Raw genomic sequence first — 21413 nt, forward strand, 5'->3', positions numbered from 1 at the left:
CTATGTGTTTTTATATTTAAATCTTAAAGACCTGAGCCTATATAGGCGCCATCATTTTGGAGTCATTTTAAGCAATTATTTGGTTCTATATTCATAATTTCGTATTTTAAGATGTTGTATTTGTTTGTAACAAATCAGTGACTTTTAAGAAAAATGTGGGACTCTTATTTTGAAAAGCAAGCATGTTGCGTTGTCCTGCAATCTGGCTTCTCAATGGTCGTTACCTGGATATGGCCAAACGTTACTAGACCCGACACAAACTAAATTACAATCAAATTTTCTGCCGTGGCGGGACGTCGTTTCCGTGCGAAACAAAACATAGTTCTGAGGTAAACAGTCTCATTCATTGTGTGCAGTGATATAGTCAATGCAATATCGGTGTCAACAGAAATTGCTTTCTAAAAGAATTTCAGCTGCTGTGCGGAATAGAGCTAACGTTACCTCACCATCTGCTTTCAGGAGTCACTATTAATAATGGCATATTAATATCATGTTACTACGGTGCTACGATGCAGTTTAGCATTTCTTTTGTACCTGCTAGTCGAGCATGTTTGATAACCTACAGTAAAGTTGTGCCTCTTCCATTACAGTCAGAAGATTTGAGTGGTGTTTATGCCTTATATTTGTAATCGTGATAATGATTTATAATTGTGCAGATGAAGAAAACGTGATCAAAGGCGGATGCAGGCAGGTGTTGTGATCAGGAGCAGCGGGCAGGACTGCAGGTATGGACACCTGGACACCAAACCCGAGAGCCAAGCCCTTCATCCCCCGCCAGCAGCGCAGCCTCTACCTCACCTGGAAATACAGACTCACCAACAAAAGAGCAGTGCGACGAGTCTGCCAGGTAAAAGCATGATTATATCTATCCCTGAACACTTACATTGAGGTCTTTATTTTCTATACTCATAAAGTCTTCATCTAACAACTTCACCCTCCCCCAAAAGTACATGAATTAAGTTGAACATCAGGACATTTGCCAATAGAATATTTTATAAGTATAAATGTGTTACTGTTATTGCAAACTGTTGATCTGTCACAATAGCTAACAATTTTTCTAGTTATTTTACAAAATGAAAAGTTGGGTAGTTTATCAGTTGGTCAATCCATGCTAAAAAATCACTGAGGTAAAGTTGATTGTATATTTGCACATTCGTTCACTTTTAAACAGTGACAACTTGTGACGCAGTCCCTATATTATTTACCATGCTACTTTGAATATTTGGTCTGGAATCTCATGTTAGAATGACTTCAAAACAACATTAGCACTATTTAATTGACTGTGAACAATGTTGTACTTCGATAGTCATTGGCTGCTAATATATAAATTTCTCATTTAGAATTGGCAAATAATACTTTTCTAAAAATATATTATTAAGGAGAAAGTCAGAATGTGCAAATATATTTAAAAATCTATGATTCAGTGCGTAAATAAAAATGTAAAAAATTTAAAAGAAAACTAAGTAAATCATTCTACTGAGGTGACCCCTGATAAAAAGGAATTTAGTGAAGGAGAACGAGGAGTTTTTTTTTTAATGAAGTTTGAGTTTATATATCAATTATTATAAGTGTTGGGTTGTGTTGGTGTAGTGGCATTTGTTTTAACATTGACACAAAACTAGAACAAAATGCATTTTTATACATTAAAGTTCACAGCTTTTCAGAGCATTATTTTGCAGTCAGTAGATCTGCTGGAAATCAAGGCAATTATTACTTTAGGAAATAAAAAAATATTTGCACTATATAGAATTTTGTTTGTGACCGTAATGTGCTTTTTGTACTTTATATTTACGGTATTTTTAGTTTGTACTTTATAACTTTAACATATTTAACATATTTTTTTGTTAAAATCAGCACAGAATGAGCTAAATTCGACAATCATGTTTTAAGAATATAATTTTTATATAAAGTTAGGCAATAATATATGAAGTGTAAACATACAGTGGTTGACTATTGTTTGTTTTATGTTTAATTTATAGTGTTTACACTGTAATCAGCAGGATATAAAAACAGTAAAGTACTGCTGAATGCCCTGTTTAGATGGTTGGGTAAACATGTGTTTGTGTATTTGCAGGCCAGTGCTGTGCTGTTTCTACTGATCACAGTAATCGTGAATATTAAACTCATTCTTGATACAAGAAGAGTTGCCAGTGAGGATGATGTGGCTCAAGAATATGGTAATGTTGATGACTCGCTATGTGGACATTTATGCCTGATTTTCCAAATTAAATGTTGAAGATATTTACTTCTTGCTTCTTTATTTTTAGTTATTGCTGAATATGTAAAACAAGTAATTATTCTAGATTTATTTTTCTTTTACACAATTTTCATTTCCACCTGCTATTAATTTGCTTATTTCAATAATGAAATTACAGATGTATTATTTAATTGCATCCTCTTAAAAAAACGTCTTTTCTGAATGCTTTTGTTTAGATTTCATTGAAACTCTTACCTTTTTTTTTGTGGTTGAAAGAAACACCAAATGCTAGTGAAAACCTCGTAAATGCAACAAAAACATGGATTAAAATTGGCTTTTTTAAACACACTGCAAAGATTCAATTGAAACTAACCTATCAAATGCACTAAGCTTATATAAGAAATCATTAAATATTAAGTGTCTGCATAATATGCATTCTTTTTATTGCTTTTATTTATGCTAGTATTGTTTTCTTAAGTATAGACTGCTAAACACAAAAACAAGATGCTATAAATGACCATTATTCCTTTTCATTTGAAATAAAACTAATCTGAGATTAGCTGAACCACTTTAACCACTGGTGTCCCTCAGAAAAGAACCATGGAATTTTTTGAAGTAATGAGAGACTGTTTAATGAAATCTATCACTAGAACAAATCCATACAAATGCAGCTTACTATTGAGTGGGACATCACACAAATAAATTTTCTATGAATGGAAAAGCATGTGTTCTGGCACAATGTAATAACCAATAGGTTGTGTTTTTGGGGGGTTATTTTCTAATACATTCAACCACATGAGCATTTACTCAATAAAAGCAAGCTGACTACATGCTGACCCGGCTTGTGAACAGATTCACAATCCTAATACCAGGTTCTAACAGGACCTTAAGTTTTTTTATTTTCTACCATTTCATTTATGCTATCATTGAACTGTTTTCAGATGATGCCCTGCCTAACATGGAAACCCCACGCAGACCAGCCAGCGGGAGGAAGGTTTTGGACATCGAGGTGTACTCTAGTCGCTCTAAAGTGTATGTGGCAGTAGACGGCACCACTGTAAGTCATGTTTCATGATGGTTTTTGACACATTTGCCAGAAAACAATAGCTAAAGAATTCATAATGTTTTTGCAGGTGCTGGAGGATGAGATAAGGGAGCAGGGCCGAGGCATTCATGTCATAGTTCTAAATCAGGCCACTGTAAGCATGCATATTAACATCTTTATTATTGCTTTACCTTTACATCGTCCAGTCCTTTAGTATAACCTATAACCTTCAGTATTACCTATGATTTTATGCAAAGTTTGAAATGTAACTTGTGCACAAAGTTAGAACACTTAAAAAACATTTGCAAATAAAGCTCTGAATTTTTAGGCATTATCCTGAAATGTGCATGGAATAGGTAGATGGTAACATTATTATTATTTAGCTTTCACCACCTTGCAACATACAGTATTAACTGGATGAAATCAATATATATTTCTTGCTATTTTTGAAATATAGTGCCTGCTTTGCTTTAGCACATAAACATTTTTAAGAAAATTTTTTATAATTTAGTTTTTAACAATAAATAAGGTGAAGAAGTCTTGTTTTTCTCCCTTAATAACCAGAAACTTTTCATCTCAGACCAGTTACAGCATGGGCTGGTATAAGTTTGTGATGGTATGATACCCTTGGATAAAAATATCATGGTTTCATGATATCACAGTATTGTGATTACTGCTCTAAAATAAGTACTTTTTAAATGTCTGGGAAAGAAAAAAAAACTATCTGTCTAACTAACTTGTGCTATCTTCATTAGTTTCAAAAGCACAGATTTCTTTGCAACACATAAAAAAACACATTAAATAAAACCTTGCATATACCTTAGGAATGGTATAACAGAACTTTGTAGCAGTTTTAAAATTTTTACTTTTCCAAACCGGGGTAAGCCTTGTAACCGGTTATCATCCCATGTCTTGTTACAGTTGTTAGTTCTGATTGTCAAATGTATGTTTTTTTTTTTTTCAGTCCTATTTCTTATTACAATGGTTTGAATTGTGGCTGTAACAGAAAATGCAACCTTGACCCAGATGTTTTCAGCTTCATCTATGAGTGTTTAACCATAACCACATAGTACATAATTTAATTTACATTTTTGACAACATATGGTATATATTTAAAAAAAATTAAATTGCAACTTAAAGTTTGTACATTATGAATACATTCATGAATTTCTTAACCTTTAAAATGTGCATGATTTCATGATTTAGATTTTTTATAATGCTTAAAAATCTTTATTATTATGATTATTTTGTTGGGGGAAAATCGCATGTCATTCATGATTTTTAAATTAAGTAATATTAGACAATTTTTGCAAATCATGTTGTCTTTTTTTCAGGGTCATGTCATGGCCAAAAGAGTGTTCGATACTTATTCTCCACATGAGGATGAAGCCATGATCCTCTTCCTCAACATGGTCACGCGTGGAAGAATCCTCATCTTCACTATTAAGGTTATAGACATGCATCTCTCCTGCACTCTCTTGGTTTCGAATTTGTGTTTTGCTTGTCTGTAAGTGCATTTGTTGTTGGCTTCTTCAGGATGAAGGAACATTTCATCTAAAGGATGCTGCCAAGAATCTTCTGAAAGGTTTGGGCAGTCAGGTTGCTGTCACCTTAGGCTGGAGAGATATGTGGACTCTGGTTGTGAAGAAAGGAGGTAAGGACAATGCTTTTTGACTTTTATTACTACCTTTTAAATGTTTGGAATGATTCGTATTTTTATTCTATCAAAATCTACATTTATTTGTCAAGTAAAGCTATAAATATAAATCATTATTATAAAATTGAAGATAACAGTCCAGAAAACATTCTAATATACTGATTTGTTACTGAAAATGTTTTATTATTATTTTCAGTTTAATTATTGTTTAATATCTTTGTGGTTTTGGGGGTAAGTCAGATTTAAACAAAATGTATACAACAGGAACTGTTTTATACAACAAAAATGTCAAACATGACAGTTAGGGCTGCTCGATAATGGAAAAAATCATAATCATGATTATTTGGGTCATAATTGTAATCACGATTATCAGTTGAAGTCAAAATTAATCACCCTTATGTGAATTTTTTTTCTATAAATATTTCCCAAATGATGTTTAACAGAGGAATTTTTTCACAGTATTTTTTAATAATATTTTTTTCTTCTGGAGAAAGGCTTATTTGTTTTATTTGGGCTAGAATAAAAGCAGGTTTAAATATTTTGAAATCTATTTTAATATTTCAATATTATTAGCCCCTTTAAGCAATATATATTTTTAACGGTTTTACAGTTATACAGTGACTTGCCTAATTACACTAATTAAACCTTTGAATGTAACTTTAAGCTGAATACTAGTATCTTGAAAAATATCTAGTAAAATATAATGGACTGTGATCATAGCAAAGATAAAAGAAATCAGTTATTAGAAATGAGTTATTAAATCTGTTATGTTTAAACTGCTTTAAGCATTTTCACTGTAAGAAAAAAACTTTAGCTACAAAAGTCCTTTAGTCAAGAGCAGTGAGGGATTTTCTCCTTTTGTTGTTTGATTAATAATAAAAACAGGCGGCAGCAGGATTATTGCGCGCTGTCACTTTAAGAATAGTGCATCTCTGATATGGTTTTTCTTTCACATGTCTTTTGATTCTCAATTGTTTATTACACAAATGAGGTTTAATATGAATAATCACTAAACACCGCGCTCTGATACAAAAGTGCATGTATTTGACCATTAAAGCGCTTGCATTAAAGAGCCCATATTATACATGAAATAGGGTCATATTTAGGTTGTAAGGGTCTCCAACAACAGTCTAATATGCATGCAAGGTCAAAAAACACTTTGATGGTCTTATAATCTGCATTTAGTTTTACCTAATTATCCCAGCGACTCCCATATGATTCGTTCAGTGATTCATTTGTTCCCAAACCCGTCCTCAGCGCGAAGCTAATCTGCGCTGATTAGACCGATGACAGCCTGCTGCGATTGGTCGACACGGACAAGGCTTCAGCGCCAGACAGAGTGAAATGCCCAGCTGCTAATCAACAATATAAAAGTAGTCACAGTGCATACACGCTTCATAGTGGATTTTGGCTTGCAGTGGGTGAATGTAAATACAGACGATGGACTAGAAAATACAGACGACTAACTACTTTATTGAGCAAAAAGTCCAAGAACTGGCGAGGAGATCTCCTAGCCCTTCAGTCTACCAGCTCGTTTCACACATATGATCTTTGCGCGCACAACTACTTGTGTTTCGTAGCCGCGTCATCACGAAACACCTAATGACTCGTTACTCGTTTGAAGTACTATGAGTCGACTCTTTTATAGATGAATCAATAGTTTTAAACACTGTACACTTACAGATTTAAGCCTTAGCTGGACATTTCACTTCACTTAGAGCTGTGTGACACAGTACATGGAAGGGCATTTTCAAAAACCCATAATATGGGCTCTTTAAGATGGCGTCAGATGTGTGTGCACTGCTCGTCTCCGAGGCTAAGCGCGGCGCGCACACACACAACAGCATGTGCTCTTTCGCGCTTCTAAAAATCGGAATGATTTGAACGTACATCAATTAATGATGCGCATCCCGTGCTGCAAAAGTTACATGACCGTACATGCTTTTAGACATTTTCACATGGAACTGAGCTTTGCAGAGCAACAAATGTGTACAACTGGAAAGGGGGCGGTATATGATGCAATAATCGTTTATCTCAATTAATGGATTTTCGTAATCGTTAGAAGCCGAAATCGAAACCGGATTTTCGATTAACTGCACAGCCCTAAAGACAGTAAAAATTTCTAATGTTTCAAAAAGTTTTTTTTTTAATCTACTTATTTACTTAAAGTTTCCTGACCCAAATATTTCCTGATTTTTCCCAAAAGTACCAAGAAAAATTCTAATATTTTCTGTTTATGTTATATTTAGTTTGTATTATATTTTATCAAGTGATACTGTTTCACTGTATATTTGATCAAATAGTTGCACACTTTATCTGCATAATTGTTTGTTTCAACCATTTTTGACCTGTATAGTATAGTAATGTGTCTAATGTATTTGATATTGAGATATTTCTGTAATGTTTATTTCCTCAGGTCAGGTGTATGGGGAGAAGCACTCAAAGTCTCCTGCTCTGTCCACATGGGGTGATCCTGTGCTGCTGAAGACTGAGGTGCAGCTCACAGCTTCTGAAGGTAATTTTGTCTCCATCAAGTGTAGAGATCAAGTTGCAATCAGATCAAGACTGTGTGTTTACATTGTGATTTTCAGAGGCAGAGTGCCATTGGGCAGACACAGAGCTGAACCGCCGGAGGAAACTCTTCTGCAGTAAAGTGGAAGGATACGGAAGCATTTGTAGTTGCAAGGATCCAGCTCCCATTGAGTTCAATCCTGACCCAGTAAGACACATCCAACTTTAAAATATGCCTTTTATGTGCTACAGTTTAAAAGTTTGTGGTTAGTAATGAAAAAAATAGTAAATTAATGCTTAGTAGAATATATAAAAAATAAGAGTTTGTTTTGTAAAAATGTTTTAGATCAATATGTAACAGTATTTTTAATATAATTAATACAGCTCTGGTGAGCATAAGAACAGGTTTAATGACATTTAAAAACCATTAGATTACTTTTTAAAGGTGTTGTTATTGTATGCATAATGGGTTGATATCAGAATCACAGTGATGTATGAATACTGAAGGTTTTTTTTAAATGCGATTCATTTTTTTAATGTAATATTTCAAAATATGTTGAATAAATTCCATGCAACAACTTTCACACTTCATCTTATACTATGTGAATAGTCGAACTGTGCTAATAATGAACTAGTTGTCAGTCAGACGCTTAAAGGTTATTTTATCAAGATAAAATGTTGGTACTTTGTTGAACATCAAAATCACTGCACAATATTTTATATATAATATTGTACAATGATTTTGATGTACGACAAAGTAAACTCTTACACTTGCTGATGTTACACTCCTTCATTCTGAGATAATCTGTTTCTAAATAAAGTGCAAAATCTGTTGTTGATTTAAACATTCCATGTCTTTTCTAGCTGCCTAACAACAATGTCTACAACATCCCAGTAGCAGTTATTGCTGGAAATAGACCAAACTATCTCTATAGGTTAGTAAACTAAATTTCTTTGTTTACGACCAAACCACATCATGAGTGCATGGTATGTATCAGTTACATTTGTTGGATGAGCATTTATATATTTGAAGAGATCAAATGCAAAAATCTCTAAGTGCCATCTGAAATATTTTTCAAAAATTTGCATTTTTCTCAACATTCTTTGTCTTGATTCAGTAATTTCACTTTTATGGCAAATAATAGGTTATTTTCACTGCTTTTAACATGGAATAACTGAACATAAACATAAGAGGCTCAGAAAAATGTTCATTGTAGAAGAAAATTCCAGATGGCACTTTTTGCATCTGATCTCTTCTTTTACACGTTTATTCATATAGAAGAATGGAGTAGAAGATGCTTTAAAATTAACCATTTTTGGTACTTTCACACTGGTTTGATTGTCTGGTTCCTTACCCCAATGAACTCAATTTTTTTCAGCAAACTTGGAAGTGGTTTAATGGTGCACACTTAAAATCAGAAAACAACATTCACGTTACTCAAATAATCCATCCAAAATGCTAGTGTGAAAGCCCACAATATTATTTGCAATTTTTTTGTTTAATTTCAGTAGAGAATGTAGGAAATATGGTTTCAATAACTAATTTTTACATTCACCTGCCGTGTTTGTTTCTCTCCTAGGATGCTGCGCTCTCTTCTTTCCTCCCATGGTGTCAATCCACAGATGATCACTGTTTTTATCGATGGATATTATGAGGTTAATCTCCTTTTCAGATTTTTCCTCTCTTTCTAAGTACATTTTACAGTTTTGTAGTCAGCTTTTATGAGATGATTTGACATCTTGTTTTACATTTCTGATTAGGAACCCATGGATGTGGTAGATCTGTTTGGCCTTAAAGGAGTTCAGCATACACCTATCAGTATTAAAAATGCAAGAGTATCACAGGTGATATTTCTGTGTTAATACGTCCTTGTAAAAAAAAGCCTCAAAGGATGTTTAAAATGGTACTAATATTCCTTTTTGTCTCAGCACTACAAAGCCAGCTTGACTGCATCCTTCAATCTTCATCCAGTGAGTAAATTCTTACTTTATGCACATATTGTGTGCAGTTATACAGTTGAAGTCACAATTATTAGCCCCTCTTTGAATTTTCTTTTTTTTAAATATTTCCCAAATGATGTTTAACAGATCAAGGAAATTTTCACAGTATGTCTGATAATATTTTTTCTTCTGGAGAAAGTCTTATTTGTTTTATTTTAGCTAGAATAAAAGCAGTTTTTTAAAACACCATTTTAAGGTCAACATTATTAGCCCCTTTAAGCTATATATATATATTTCAATAGTCTACAGAACAAACCATTATTAAAACTATTATGTTTAGAAATGTGTTGAAAAATTTCTTCTCTCCGTTAAACAGAAATTGGGGAAAAAAAAACAGGGGCTAATAATTCAGGGGGACTAATAATTCTGACTTTAACTGTAAATTAAAACAGCTTGCAGGTGTCTGACTGACTGTGTGTTTTAGGATGCAGATTTTGCCATTGTCCTCGAGGAGGACCTGGATATTTCCATAGATTTTTTCAGGTATGGAAAATGTAATGTATCTTTAGATAGTGCTTATATAGATCAAAAACATGCCCCATTTTGGTGTCCTCATCAATTACAAAAGTGATTGTATATACATGGAAACCATATAAAAGTGATAGTTCACCCAAAAATTTAAATTTACTCACTATTTACCCTCAAATGGTTGTAAACCTTTGAGTTTCTTTATTCTGTTTAGCACAATGGTTACAGGTTCAGCTTTTTTCAAAAATCTTCCATTGACATCCATAGTAGGAACAGAAAATACTATAGAAGTAGATGTGTTTGGAACAAGTGAAGGTGAGAAAATGATGGCAGCAATTTCATTTTTGGGTGAACAATCCCTCTAAATTCTTATAAGTCTTCTTGAACTAATTGTGTAACTATTGTTAAACTGCATGATGTTGTTGCACGAGTCTTCTGTAAATCATGGTAAAAAAAAATAAGCTGGGTGTTCGCGTGGTCTGTGTTTCCAAAACACAATTTGTGGCCTTAAAGGCTTAAATTCACTGAATTATTGTGTTGTTGGTCTTAAATAATTTTAAACGGTTTTCTCATGTCCATAAAAAGCTATCCAATCGGGTGGACACTTAATACATCTCAATAAACCTTTAAACAAAAGTTCATCAATATGGTTTAATTATCTTCCTTACAGTAACATTTATTTTTAAAGGTTCTCCATGTATGTATATCTACCTGGTGAGGACACTGATTTGGATAAACTTTTACTTTTTTATATACACTGTAAAACCCGAAAAGTTAAGGTTACTCAGACTATTTGAGGTAACCAATTGCAACAAACCATTTAAGTACAAAAACTAATCTTAAAGAGCACTGTGAACTTTTTTGAGTAAGCAAAGCAATTTGAGCACAGCAAAACCCAATAAATAAAGAGAATTCAGTACTGTAAAACCCAAAAAGTTAAGACAACTCATACTGATAGAGGAAACCGATTGCAACAAACCATTTGAGTTAAACTAATTTATATGAGTACTGTGAACTTACTCCATTGAAGTTGAAGTAATGAGGTATTTAATTAATTAATTAATTAATTAATTAACTCAATAACTTCAACACTGAGCTCAAAACTCTTTACAAAGGAGTAGATTTAACTTGGTACGTTTTGAGTTAACTACACTTATTTCATTTGATTAAAGTTGACTGTTTTACAGTGTAGTTTACGGTAAAAAAATTTTTTTTAGAAACATTGTTGAGAAAAATGTGCATGTACTGTATGCAAATAGAATTAGCTTGTTTCGACACATGGTTTAAAATGTGGCTAAGAAATTGCGGAAAGTAAAAAATTCTTTATTATTAAAAACCCATATAATATAATAGATATGTTTAGTCTTGTCTATGTTTGAAATTGCATTCATAGTTGTCTTGGGTTGTTAAAAAGTTAAAAAGTTTTGAATTGATTAAACCTGCAGAAACCCTGGTTAAAGTCAAATTATTGTTCAGAAAATAAATAAATAAAATGGGATGTATTTGAATATACAGGTTGAGAAGCTGAAATAGACTGTTATTTCATTGATTCTTGAAAACCCATCTGTAAAACTGAGGATATCCACTAGATGGCAGCAGACTCCTGTATTACACATCAGGCTAGTTTAGAAATACATGAGTGCACTGAGCAGACACAAGAAGCTCAACTCATCTTAATAGAAAAGACTGAGTTACAGCATTTGACTAAATGTCAGTAATTGTGATTTATTTCTCCCACATTTGCCTCTAGCTTTCTCAGTCAGACCATCCATTTGTTGCATGAGGATGACAGTCTGTACTGTATCTCAGCCTGGAATGACCAAGTGAGTGGAAATAAAAATGATTGCTGACAATGTGCTATTTTTTTTTTCTCTTTGTTGAATCTCTGAGGACACTGTTTGTAAATGTTATTTCTGTTCATTTGTTTTTGTTCTGCTAAACAATGGTTGGCTAAGTTACTTCAGGCAGTGGACTTGACCTCTCTGCTGTGCTGTTTTGAAGGGTTACGAGCACACGGCGGAGGACCCGTCTCTGCTGTACAGAGTGGAAAGCATGCCTGGCCTTGGCTGGGTGCTTAAAAAGAGCCTTTACAAGGATGAACTGGAGCCCAAATGGCCGACTCCTGAGAAGGTGAGACAGCCGATGCATGCGTTCAGCATATAATGTATGTCTACATCATTACTGTTTATATATTTACAGTTTACAAGCTAAATCACTCAAAAGCAAAGTCTCATTTGGCACAATTATCCGCTCCATTTGCTGACAGTAACTTTTAGAAGTGATTAATTCTTCTCTCAACATTGGGAAGTGCTGTTCTCACTATGGATTTTAGTGGTTTGTAGAGATGCTCCGATCAGGATTTTTGCAGCCGATACTGAGTACCGATTTCTTGTCATGGTGATTGGCCGATACCGAGTACGGATTCGGATGCTTCAAGCTTTATGTAACTTTGTCCTTGCATAAAGCACATTCTCCCTCTAACTATGATATTCAAGTGGAGATCTCTCCTTACCTAAGATAATAAACTAAGGATGCTGCATATAATCTTATCCATTATTATTACTGCATATAATATTATACAAGTCTATTATAACCATTTAGTGTGGACAGAAGCAGCTTTACAGAAAATAATGGATAATATGCGGGAGACTCGCGGAGCTCCTGGGAGAGGTCATACGGTTGGACATAAGATGGGACTGATTGCTCCGCTCGCGTCACAGCAGCTCACTGCATATACAATGGTTGCAACAAAGAGAGCATCACTCGCGTGAGTCACACCAATAATATGTATAAACAGAGGTCACACCACAATTGTTTATATGTTAGCTGCTGTGACGTGCGCAGCGTTCGCTTGCGCCCCCATGCATCATTTAACTCCTCACATGTTGTAGTGTTGCTATCTGTATAATCACTCTCTACTTATAAAGTCATAAACAAACACTTGCGATCAGGCAAACATTGGCGAATGTCGATCAAGTCATTAAATGTGATTATCGGCTGATCGATCGGAGCATCCCCTAGTGGTTTGCTTTCGGAGTTGAATAACATTGCTAACATTAAAAGAGTCAATCTGGTGAATTTCAAGAGGGTGTTATTTTATTGTCACATATAATTCCTTAATTTTAAAACCATGAAAAAATGGCAGTGAGACTGTATTTAATACACCCATTTAAGTGTTTGGGGTTGCTAAGTTGTTTGTTTGTTTGTATTTTCATATATGTATTCATGTATTTTTTTCAAGGCCATGTTAATTAAATAAAACTAATTGAAATAATATTAGAATTTAAAAAATGTTTTTCTACTTTCATAATTTTTATTTTTATCAGTTTGTTACATTTTCAATAAAAAAATGACAGAAGAAAACATTGGTTAGAGAAAAAAACAAAAACAAGGAATATATCAAAAGATTGATGGATGTATGAATAAACAGAACATGTTGCAAACATTTTCCTTAGCCTACATAGAAAATAAAAAAAATTGAGAAAATAAATTAGTAATAATATTAATGTACAGTTGTATTAATGATATACATTAATATCCTATTTAAAAAATGTATGTATTTTGTGGATTATTGGTACTAATATTTTTTCAAATATTGGATAAAAAAATGATATTAGATTACTTTTATACTTTGTCATTTTAAAAAGGTCATTTAGAGTTATGATGGCAATCATAATTGTAAATTTTTAGTCTTCAGGATCACATAATCCCTCAAAAATCATTTTAATGTTTGAATTTGATGCCCACTACTATTGCCGTCATTAGCTATGTTTCCATCCAAAAATACGAATAGACTTTATGCTCAAAACTGGAATATCGCATAAAAGATATGCGAATAAAGCGACGTTTCCATCCAATGAGTTAAAGAGAACAAAATCTCTACGCCCTGATTAACTGATGCCAAATATCAACAGTAAAACTGAATTTGCTGTGGTAGGAGGAACTGCGTGAATCTGTTCTTTATTTAATAAATTACTTGCGCCTCAGAAGGCAATCCTGACATTCAGTGAACACAGAGTGGCATTTGAAGGTGTGAGATGTGGAGCAGAGATGCTCTAGACAGTTCTGGAGGTAATTAATAAACTAATAACACTAATACTGAAACGGTTAAGCCGTTTTAGAATGACCAAAACAACATTTCAGATGTTTTACAATGTGCTCAGCCTGCTGGTTTGTCCATTCACACACATTTTTATTATCACATGATCTCTTATAACAACATCGCATGACCTTTTTTAATGCGCAAACTGAAATTTGTTCAGTAAAAGTGTTTCCATCGTAGTTTATGAGCATCTTTTCTTATCGAATAAAAAGTTTATCCTACTCAGTTATGCACATACATTTATGCGCATTTTCAAAATTTATGCGCATCTTGGCGTTTCCATCCACCGATTATTATTATTTTTTTTTTATTTATTAATTTTTTTCCCATGCGGATATCCAAAATGTGCATGAAAATAGCTGGATGGAAACGTAGCTAGTGAAAACATATTTTTATGATTTTTATTTTCCAAATAACAATTCCAAAGTATTCGAAATCTAACACATATTTACTATTATTTCTTAAATCGGCTTTAATGCTGAATAAAGACAACATTTTGTTTCAGGAAAATGAAAGTTACACCAAACTTTCAAATGACAGTATACTAGCAAAATAGATTAAGCCTGTTTCTGTCATCTTTCTTCTTTTTCTTCATCCATTCGTATTGATACCATGCCATAGCTGTGGGATTGGGATATGTGGATGCGAATGCCGGAGCAGAGGAAGGGAAGAGAGTGCGTCATTCCTGATGTTTCCCGCTCTTATCACTTTGGCATCATTGGCTTGAACATGAATGGTTACTTCCATGTAAGTGAGATGCTTATACTTACAATTGTCAGTGACTGTTGTTTACTACTTTGGATTTTCCTTATTTTATACATTTTAATGTATATTTTCTGCCTTTTTATGTTATATTTTAGATTTTATATTATACTTTTCATATTTAAATTTTTTGTACCAACTTCTATGAACGAATAAAATATGTTTTCCAACAGAGAACTTTAGGACAGCGTTTTTATACGTTTTTAAAAGCATAATACATGTTTAACAATTGAAAAAAGCACATTTTTTTTTTTTTTATGTAGGATTTGGTGATTTATTAATTTTTTTTATCTTTTACAGGAAGTTTACTTTAAAAAGCACAAGTTCAACACTATTCCGAATGTTCAGATGAAGAATGTAGAGAAGTATGTATTGATGCGGTCATACCAGCTCTAATTTCTTCTCATTTATATGCCTTTAAGTCTTTTTGGATATTCTCTCAATTTTTACAGCTTGAAAAAAGATCCTTATGAGATTGAAATTCAAAACTTACTGCGGTAAATAAATACATTTTACTCCATTATTGCATAATTAATCAAACGCCTTCAAATTGCATTATTACAATAACTGCAATAATCATTTGTGTGTCTGCAGTGAGGCTGAGGTACTGGACCACAGTAAAAACCCATGCGAAGACTCTTTTATCCCAGATACAGAGGGAAAGACCTTTGTCATGTTTATCAAAATGGAACAGGAAACAGACACAAACACTTGGACAGAGTTGGCGAAGGTATGTTGAATTTAGTGCAGTGTAAAGATCCTCGGTTTCAGTCTAAAGAGATTTTGTTTGAACAGAGCAGGTTAGCCAATAATTACCCTGCATTTATTGTTACAGTGGATTGCAGTGCATCTTAAATTGGCCTGTATATCTGAGCAAAAGGTGCAGATTATAGCTGGCTGTTGTTTGAAGAGCCTGCAGGGGCAGATAAATGGCTTATGAACAGTGAGAGAGGAAATATACTGAAATAAATATATAAATACTGTCATGCGGGTATTAAAGCTGCAGTATTAGGTTATGGCCTTATCTTGTTTACTGCTTGTAGTGCCTGCATGTGTGGGACCTGGATGTACGAGGTTATCACAAAGGACTCTGGAGGCTCTTCAGAAAGAAGAACCACATCCTGGTAGTGGCTGTTCCAATCTCGCCATACTCGTGAGTATACATGCATTTATGTAATCTCAAAGCTCTAGAACACACTGCTTATTAAATGTGATACCTTCACACGTTCTATCACATAAGTCAATGCCATATCACCAATGTTTATGCCATATTCCTTTTATTCTGGGCTTTAAATTGTTCAGGTTATATATTACAGCTGTGTGTCCAGGAAGTGTCATAGGTTCTCAGTTGGATTTTAAAGGCATGGTTTTTATGTCTTTAATCTCAGAGGGACTTGTCTTTAATGCTAGTGATGCTTAAAACTATATAATAAAACTAAAATAAAAATGTATTGGGTGTATAATTTAGCACAGTTCATGTTTTTATGAACCCTTAAAGAGAGTCAAAGCAAGATATTGTATATGGTCCTTAAAATTGCACTTTAACAACTGCCTGCTCAGGGCCAGCATAACACATTATTAGTAATAATAGCTGAAACTATTTCATAGGAAATTTTTTTATTTGTTGGGGCGGTTAATAGGCTTTTTTCTGTGCCCTGCTATTTGTATTTTTATTTTATTTTTTGCGTTTTTGCTCGTTTTTTGCATTTTCACAGTTTAAGGATGGGCAATTTAGTCTAAAATCAAATCTCGATGAATTGAATTATTATTAATTAACGATTAATTGAATTTAACTCTATTACGATTAATGAACAATGTTGTTGTTGTATTTGCTATACAGTAATCCCTCGCCATAATGCGGTTCACCTTTCAGTTTTGCGTAAGGCTGGGCAATTTAGCCTAAAATCAAATCTCGATGAATTGAATTATTATTAATTAACGATTAATTGAATTTAACTATTACGATTAATGAACAATGTTGTTGTTGTATTTGCTATACAGTAATCCCTCGCCATAATGCGGTTCACCTTTCAGAGTTTTGCGTAAGGCTGGGCGATTTAGCCTAAAATCAAATCTCGATTAATTGAATTATAATTAATTAACGATTAATCTCGAATTAATTGAATTTAACTCTATTACGATTAATGAACAATTATTGTATTTATTTTTATTTTTTGGCCTCATAGTTCACTGACAAGTTTTGAGATTGTTTGAACGAAGGGTTCAGTACTTAGTTTAAAAATAATTGAAGGAAACACGCACTTTCTATGATTATTTATTGAACATCATAATAGAAAATATGCCGTCTTAAGGCATCTCTGGCGCAGCTTCCCATCATCGTCAATGTAGTGCACACGTGCGACGTGTAGTTAAATTTTTCTGAGTGGAGCATTGTGTTTTGCATCCTGATTAGCTGTAGATAATCGTCAATCAATCTTCTCCATGCTGTGTCTCCTGTACAGTACAGAATGCGTTCAGCTTGCCAAATTGAAATGAATCTTTGATCGCTAGCAGTGTGATTCTGTGCTGTACTGTATGTTTGCAAGTTTTCTCCCCAACAAAAACCCCATAATGTCAACGGAACATTCTGCACCGCCAAAGGCACCCATAGTAGCACCCAAAAGACAGAGGAAGATGCTAACTAAGATGCTATAGCCTTAAAACATTAATAATAATAATAATAATAATAATAATAATAATAATAATAATAATAAATAATTAATAACAATAAGGCTGACTACTTTGCGAATCTCGACTATTGCAGGCTATTTTTTCGAACATAACTCCCACGATTAACAAGGGACCACTGTATTGCTTGTTTTGTTTTGTGTTTCCTGTGGTTTGTTCTGTATTTTATTTTTGTGTGTTGTGTTTTTGTTTGTTTTATTCTGTGTTGTATTTTCCTCAGTTTTATTCTGTTTTTGTTTAATTGTTTGTTCCTCAACGCAGAATAAAACAAACAAAAACACAAAACACAGAAAAATATAACACAAAACAAACACAAAACAAGCAAAATAACAAATAAAAATACAATATATATATATAATTATATACAACATATTAGTATTATTATTTTTATTTTTTATTTTTATTTTTTTGTTATTTTACTTGTTTTATGTTTTTTTTGTTGTTGTTGTTTTGTTCTGTATTTTATTTTTCTGTGTTTTTTTGTGTTTGTTTTTTCCTTCAGTTTTATTCTGTTTTTGTTTTATTGTTTGTTGCTTTGTGCTGTATTTCTTTTTTGGTCTCCCTGTCTGTCTTTTTTTACTTTAAGTTATAATTTTATAGTTTTGTTTTGTGACTATTGTGTTGTCATTGTGATTGCTATTATGGAAAAGCAATGTTTTATTGTTATTTCTTCTACTGTAGCACCTTGAGTGTAAGAAAGGCACATTACAAAAAATATAAATTTATTATTATTATTATTATTATTATTATTATTATTACTACTACTACTACTACTACTACTACTCACTTACTTACTTACTTACTTACTTAAACAATTTGTATGATGCATATGATATTGTACTTGAAAGTTTTAGATGTGACCTTTAATATGATCTTCCCCTCTCCCTCAGTGTTAAGAAGCCCAGTAATGTCACTCCCATTCACCTGGAGCCTGCACCTAAAGAGGAGGGGCCTCCTGTGGAACAGATGTAGACCTGTCCTTATCCAAGCCAAAGGGCATTTCCTAACCACTAACAGACGAGGCTTGTCAGGCTGATAATGGGCCTTGTGTTACACTTCAAGCCCCTGCAAGACAAAGGGAGTGAGCGATAGGATGAACCGTCCTGTGCCAGAAGCCTCTAGAAACTACAGGCTCATTGAAACTAGAGCGATATTTGAGTGGATTTCTTAAAAACAAACAAAAGGTGTGTGACGTGACCTCTTATTGTTGGTATGTGTTTTGCATTAAGAGTTTTTCCTGGGGTCACATCATTTCATATACGTTTATGCTGGAAGGTTTTATGTTAGAAAATGACTGATGGATATTTTAAAGTATTACTGGTACTACAATAAAGCGAGTTACTGAATGTGACGCCAAATCACAATACTGCGAAAAGGGATTCAAACGATATGTCGAACGTAAGATTCTTTTAACACTACTGAGTGCATTGGGCCACCCTGCACATGTTTTAACTTATGTCTATTTATTTTGTCAATATCAAGACAACTAGGTTTATTTTTACCTGATGAATTCACTTTTACACAAGACAAAATGTAATCAAGAAACAAAAGGCTTACATTTGTTTACAAATTAAACTATGTACAGACAAATATATTTTTAGATCTAAAGATTGTCATCATATTTTTGAGTGTTTTTATCGAGTTTTGTTCTATAGTGGCTGAAAAGATTCAAGCAGGATCTGTGAACTACACAGAGCTGCACAATCGGAAAATGACAGATTTTAACACATGTAATTGATTTTCTTTAAATGTTGGCCCTCCAGCAAGAGCATTAAGATTTCTCTTTTCTCAGAGAGAGACAGGTGATGCTGCTTAGGTGAGATCTATGTGTCCACACAGCCACTTAATAGCCTTACGGTGGAGGATTAACACTGGAAATCAATGCAATCTCAGCTGCATCACAGATCTGCCCTGTGTTAACGTGACTTACTGTATGCAGAGATGCTGGTGGAAAATTGATTTATCATGCAATAATGTCCAAATCATTTCACGGAGGAGATTCCAGACTAGATTGTTGTGGGTTTCAGAGATTGGTACTAAGGTTGCCACAGACGTATTTGTGGTGCCACTAAACATTTTCATAGTATTTGGAACATGTGCAATACCATAATAGAAATGTTTATTATCTCAACATATTATTTTGTACTTCAGTTTGCAGAGGATGTGTTATATGATTCTACAACAGTTTTGTATATCCAAGTAGTTAAAGATGATTGGTTTTCTAATATAAAATAAAAATGTTTTCTTAAACTTTTTGTCTCGATGACCTTTTTTTTTCTATTAGATTTATACGCACATTAATGTCACCTATACAGTTTTACTTTGTTGGAATGATATGTAATGAAGGTTATAGATGTGGCTTTAGTCCTCTTGTTCTCAGTTTATTCTAATGTTTACCATAATGACAGAAACACCACTGTGATTTATTGGGTCTTTTAAATAATTTGTTAGAGAACGAGGGCCTTAGTCATTAGTCAACTTAGTCATAATCATGTTTTTGTTAATTTCCACAAAATATTTAGTTTAAAATTAATAAACCATACATACAAGAGTATTGCCTTAATAACTTAGTACTAAAATTTAAACGTGTTTACATTTAATAAATTAAACATAGTTGTTTATCAAAACTTGTCTGACCAAAAAATCGATCTAAAAGAAAAACCCATTAAAAACTTGCAGTTTCTCGCCTCAACATTTTCTGACATCACTGCACTACAGCTTGTCTGTAGAATTTGTCCAATCATTAGTATTAATATAACTTTATTATTATTAATACTATAATTATAATATTTTTCCCCTTTCTTTCTAATGATATGTTAGTGTATGCAAATTTGATTATAGATTTTTCTTATATATTCTTGACCTTTTTAAAGATCTGTCTGTGATCCTTGGACTTGTTCTTCTTCTTGATGTTCTTGTATTGTTAGTTCAAGCAATAAAAAAAACCTGTCCAATCAAATGATCTTTGCAATATAAAGCCTCCTCCTTACGATATAAATAAGCTGCTTGAATTCAATGGCTAATGTTCAGTTCACGCAATAACTTTTGCACATATTGTACTGTATAGAAAATAAAGCATTAGATGATGTGTATGCTTTCTACTTGAGCTGATAATGCCTGTCTATTTATTTTAATGCAAACCATTTGTAAAGCAGCACACTCATTCTCCTCTTGTCCTGGTCCTGATGCGACAGCAGCCATTTTGGATCACGTATCTTTTTTTTTTTTGTTGTTTTTTTTTTTTTACGTATAGGTCATCGACGAACAATCCAGTAGACACAATCGATTATCTGTCACGTGGCTCTGGCCGATATAAACGGAATGCCATTGGCTATTTTTTAAATGGGAGGGGCTGCTGGCAATGCCCCACCCTGTCTTCCTGTTTTAGTGGAAATTGCATCAACGCTAACTCGACAGGTAAGCCAATAGAGATATTAGAAAATTGAACTGTTTCGCAGAATTGTATTTTCAAGAATAGACCATAATTGTAAACATAATGGGTCACCAAAGTTACAGTCTTAAACTGTCTTGAGTTTTTGTTTTGATAGCCCAGAGGATAATAGCTGACAACTTCAAAACTCATAACAACAAAATAAATGTAACCTGATCACATGGGCGCAAATATTTTACATTTTAGTGTAAACTGAATAATAACCAAATCGATATTTATCTGCAAAACGCATACGTTTTAATTTACTATGCGCTATGGAGCTTGGGTGTCCTGCACAGTTTACCTCCAAACCCAGTTAGACACACCTGAACCACTTAATTAAGCTCTGATTAGGTATACTAGAAACTTCCTCCAGGACCGAGTTTGGGCACTCCTGCATTAGAGGGTTGAAAATTACATAGGACCAATTTGTATGTACACATGTTCTTGTATTAAATATTGAATATTTAAAAGACACAATTAGTGTTATGTACAGTAGCTATATTTTGTATATAGTTAGCGTTAGGGCTGCACGATATTGGAAAATTGCGA

At 33.4% G+C, this 21413-nt stretch overlaps 1 protein-coding gene across 1 annotated transcript; it reads left to right on the forward strand.

Annotated features, from left to right (window-relative positions):
• The first annotated feature begins 211 nt into the window (after positions 1-211).
• On the forward strand, positions 212-19681 carry pomgnt1 (protein O-linked mannose N-acetylglucosaminyltransferase 1 (beta 1,2-)). Its single transcript, XM_056460080.1, has 22 exons — positions 212-329; positions 657-847; positions 2075-2177; positions 3139-3254; positions 3331-3396; positions 4577-4690; positions 4779-4896; positions 7316-7414; positions 7491-7618; positions 8275-8345; positions 8991-9066; positions 9172-9255; positions 9340-9381; positions 9836-9894; positions 11630-11702; positions 11881-12009; positions 14603-14728; positions 15044-15108; positions 15196-15240; positions 15338-15473; positions 15787-15896; positions 18322-19681. Exons 2-22 carry the CDS (start codon positions 728-730, stop codon positions 18401-18403), a joined length of 1962 nt encoding a protein of 653 aa, XP_056316055.1. The 5' UTR covers positions 212-329; positions 657-727; the 3' UTR covers positions 18404-19681.
• The last annotated feature ends 1732 nt before the right edge of the window (positions 19682-21413 follow it).

Source organism: Danio aesculapii, chromosome 6, assembly GCF_903798145.1.
Source record: "Danio aesculapii chromosome 6, fDanAes4.1, whole genome shotgun sequence".
In the NCBI taxonomy this organism is placed as follows: Eukaryota; Metazoa; Chordata; class Actinopteri; order Cypriniformes; family Danionidae; genus Danio; species Danio aesculapii.